The 3,779-nt window shown below is 49.2% G+C and overlaps 2 protein-coding genes across 2 annotated transcripts, besides 7 other annotated features; both read right to left on the bottom strand.

Annotated features, from left to right (window-relative positions):
- Nucleotides 1-3,779: a sequence feature (heterozygous, non-Esmeraldo-like haplotype).
- Nucleotides 28-52: a microsatellite.
- Nucleotides 139-162: a microsatellite.
- Nucleotides 273-294: a microsatellite.
- Nucleotides 319-348: a microsatellite.
- Nucleotides 585-632: a microsatellite.
- Nucleotides 798-1,421, bottom strand: Tc00.1047053511029.20 (kinetoplast DNA-associated protein, putative; the record flags this gene model as incomplete). The annotated part of the gene is made up of 1 exon (XM_798033.1): nucleotides 798-1,421. One exon carries the CDS (start codon nucleotides 1,419-1,421, stop codon nucleotides 798-800), a length of 624 nt encoding a protein of 207 aa, XP_803126.1.
- On the bottom strand, nucleotides 1,765-3,327 carry Tc00.1047053511029.10 (enolase, putative; the record flags this gene model as incomplete). Its single annotated transcript, XM_798032.1, has 1 exon — nucleotides 1,765-3,327. The coding sequence occupies one exon, from the start codon at nucleotides 3,325-3,327 to the stop codon at nucleotides 1,765-1,767; it is 1,563 nt and encodes a 520-aa protein (XP_803125.1).
- Nucleotides 3,609-3,637: a sequence feature (AT_rich).

The following is a 3,779-nucleotide window of genomic DNA, read 5'->3' as shown; positions in this document are numbered from 1 at the left end:
GTTACGTCATAATACCCCGGAAGGAGGAAAAAAAAAAAAAAAAAAAAAAAAAGGAGGAAACAAAAGCCCCACACCTGCGGGAATTCTCTATGCGTAGGCCTCTTTGTGTGTACGTGTGTATACCACAAACCTCAAACCAAAAAAAAAAAAAAAGAAAAAAAATATTTGTTCTTAAATACGGGCTTAGCTGTCAAAATAATTTCTCTCCTTTCTCCCACACACACCCCGTATACCTCCCGACTCTATCGTCGCCGTCCATGCCAAGACACCCACCATTCCATTCCATTCCATTCCTTCTGCCCTTTCAATTATGATCTATTTATTTCTTCTTTTCTTTTTTTCTTTCTTGCGTGCCTCTTCGCTCGACCTCATACCCTCTTCTACTCCGTCAGCCGCACAGAACGTGCATACGTGTGTGACAGACGAACTGAAGGCCCATTCGTGACGAAACGAGAAGCGGAGCCAAAACAAAAAGGAGACGGAGGGGTCAAAATGGCATAACAACAACACGTGGGAATCATACGGAATGCCCTCTTGCCCATGAGCAATTTTCCACGTGCGTGCATCGCAAAAGGCAAATGGGGAAAAAAAAAAAAAAAAAAAACGAAACACAACAGTAAAAAAAAAAAAAAGGATGGAAGCATAAGATACATGTCAATATGGGTAAATTGATGCCAGGCAGCGCGCCCCGGACGACAAGAAGGCAGCACCACCTTCTCCATTCGCATCACCCCAGTTCTCCCTTTGCCTCCTTCTTTGCGCTTTTCTAATCATTGGCGGCGTCCCAGTTACGCCTTTCATTGTTTCTTGTATCCCTTCGCCCCTGTCTTGCCCTTCATTGATGCCTTGCGCTTCGGAGTTGTCTTGTGCTTCAAAGCCGCCTTGCGCTTTGGGGCCGTCTTACTTTTCAAGGCCGCCTTACGTTTCAAAGCTGCCTTACGTTTCAAAGCTGCCTTACGTTTCAAAGCTGCCTTACGTTTCAAAGCTGCCTTGCGTTTCAAAGCTGCCTTACGTTTGAGAGCTGCCTTAAGTTTCAAAATTGCTTTACGTTTCAAGGCCGCCTTACGTTTGGCAGCCGCCAGTCTCTTTTGCTTCAGTTTCTTCGCCTGCATCTTCTTTTGCTTCAGTTCACGCCACATCCTCCCAATGACGCGTTGGCGCTGCGGATTGCTGAGGTGCGTGAAGCGAAAAGCCTGCTGCCGCTGAAAGCGATTAAAGGAATCGAGAGCGGGGTACCTCTTCTTTACGGCACGCGCCTTCAGTGCACTCAACTTCTCGGGAGGGAGGGCGCGGTACATACGGGAGCCGATAGCTGAGCAATCCTTCAATGGCAGCCCCGACAGCTCTCTTTTCCTCGCCAATTCCTGCAGAAATATGGAGTAGGGGCTGACACGCAGCGCCGTCATCGTGCGTCGAAGCATTTTTTTTATTGCTGTTGGCTCTTCACTCCCCGTTGATGGATGGATGAAAAAAATAACGGCTGAAATTCAGCAGTGCGATCTGTGAAGAACAAACGTCAGTTCAAAATACACAAGAAAAAAAAAAAAGAGTAATAATAAAGAAAAGCATGCATCAAAAGAAGGCCTCGTGGGTCAGCAGACACAACAGAGAACAGGAAAAAAAAAGAAACGCGCAGGCAACGGCCGTGATGCATCAAAAAGAAACTGCAGCACCCCACAACTTCTATTCGCCAAGGCCAGGCTATTTACATCCCCTTACTGCGCCAGATCAATGAGTGCGGAAAGAGAAATGGACGGTGCATTTTCACTTCTTCCGCTTCTTCTTGTCCATCCTGCGCTTGATCTCCGGCACAACATCCGTTGGAGGCTTCGGTAACTCCATGCGGGCAATCTTTGGCGCCTCGCGAGAAAGAGCCCTTGAGTGCAGCAACTCGGATTGAATAGAGATGAGATGCGACAACACCTCACACTGTGGAGTGCTCAATAGTCCACCCATGCAGAGGAATCGAGCCTCCATGGCAACCGAAAGATGCGCCATCGTGGCTGCATTTCCTACTAACTCCGGCGCCACAAAACTCACGCAACGCCCTTCAAATTCCTTTACACGCCGCACAATCTCATGCACGTCGGACAACGTCCCTATAGCGCCCGGATCCAGAACAAAGTTCGACGTCCATAGACCGCGAATCCCATGCTCCACTTTTTTGTACTGACTTCGAGCATAAATATCACGGCCGGAGACGTGAAGTAAATCACCCAAATGCGCCTGCAGACGTTGCAGGCCAAAGGTATCCCTGTCGCAGTGCGTGTCCTCCACGTAAACCACAAAGTCCGTGCAATTTTGCAGCTGTTCTCGCAGGTACTCGGATACCTGCGCCCCTGAAACATCCGCATCACCTGGGAAAAGTGCATACATCACTTCTGTCGTATCCTTACTTTCTTTCCAAGCGGCCGCACTCGGCACTGCTGTCGCTGCCAAAGACGGGGAAGCAACCGCAGCGGCAAACCTCAAGCCGATGCAAATATCTTTCACGGGGGTGAGACCCACCGCACGTACCGCCTCCTCGGCCAAACCCAAAGCATCCGTCACGTTCTCAAAGTCGTCGTATGCAAGAGAACCGTCAGAACGCATCATTGTGTTATGCGCCCGGCAAAAATGATGAAACGCGGCAAAAATCTTTTGAATAATCTCATTCGGAATGGAGCCCTCAGGCATGGCTGGGATAAGAAGAACATCCTTCAGTGCCAGCCGGGCCGTCGATGGGTTTCCAGGGCCAAAAAAACTTATGCACAGCTGAGGCATAGTAAAAGCCTCGTCCCCACCCAATGATGGAAAAAGCTGTCGTAAATACATAAACAATGGAATGGAGGAACACCGAGCAGCTGCGGATGCCACCACAGTACTCAAGCCGTACATCACACTCACCCCAACGTCGACCGCCTCGGCAGAAGAAGAAATTTGGCGAAGCGTCGTGTCAAATCCCTTTTGGTCACGTGCACCAAACTGAAGGAGACGAGGAAAATAACTCTTTTGAAGTGCCTCCGTGGTGTAAGTGGTGGGGTCGGTGGTTTCATCCGCACCCGCGTCGTACTCGCCGTGTGAGGGCTGCACAAACGCCGCGGACTCCGTCTCCATCCCATTCAAGAGCTGCAGCGTCAGTCGAAGCACAACTGTCCCACTGGGAAGATACACGGCGCGTGTGACGATGCCTCGTATCTCATCGCCCGAGCACTTTTCGGTAAAGTACGCGGCAAGATACTCCTCTGGCCGCGCCGTGTGCGCATCGACGCAGGAGCGTGCAGCTTCCGTAAGGATTTGGGAGAGCTTGTACTTGTCGTCGTACCTCTTCCACGAAAGGAGTTCCATCGCCGCTTCTTGGAAGCGCACGCACCAGAAATACAAAGAAGCTCAGAAAACAAGACAGCCACAAAAACACAAATGAAAAAATAACGATGATGACGGTAGAAAAAAAAAAAGAAAAAAAGAACATTAAAAGCAAAAGGGAATGGTGAATATCACATCAAAAAAGAGGACGCCCAGTCGAACTTCTCGCACACGCCGTCAATGCCCGCGTCTCCCTCCGTCCTCATCGCCACATGTACCACACGCGCAGACACACAATCAAACCCAACACAAAGACACCGAAGAATTAAAATATATATATATATATAATAATGAATGTTTACAAAACAAAAAACACTCAGTGCCCTCGTAGTCAAAATAGCAGCCGCCTCTGCAACTCGCATGTAAATCGAGAACGCCGCACCTCGTTTGCGTGAAATAGTGTGTTCATATGAACAACAGTATTCGTGAGCAGG

Source organism: Trypanosoma cruzi, genomic scaffold (genome assembly GCF_000209065.1).
Source record: "Trypanosoma cruzi strain CL Brener 1047053517029 genomic scaffold, whole genome shotgun sequence".
Classification (NCBI taxonomy): Eukaryota; Euglenozoa; class Kinetoplastea; order Trypanosomatida; family Trypanosomatidae; genus Trypanosoma; species Trypanosoma cruzi.
Note: the sequence above shows the minus strand (reverse complement) of the source record. Positions and strands in the feature narration are given on the sequence as shown.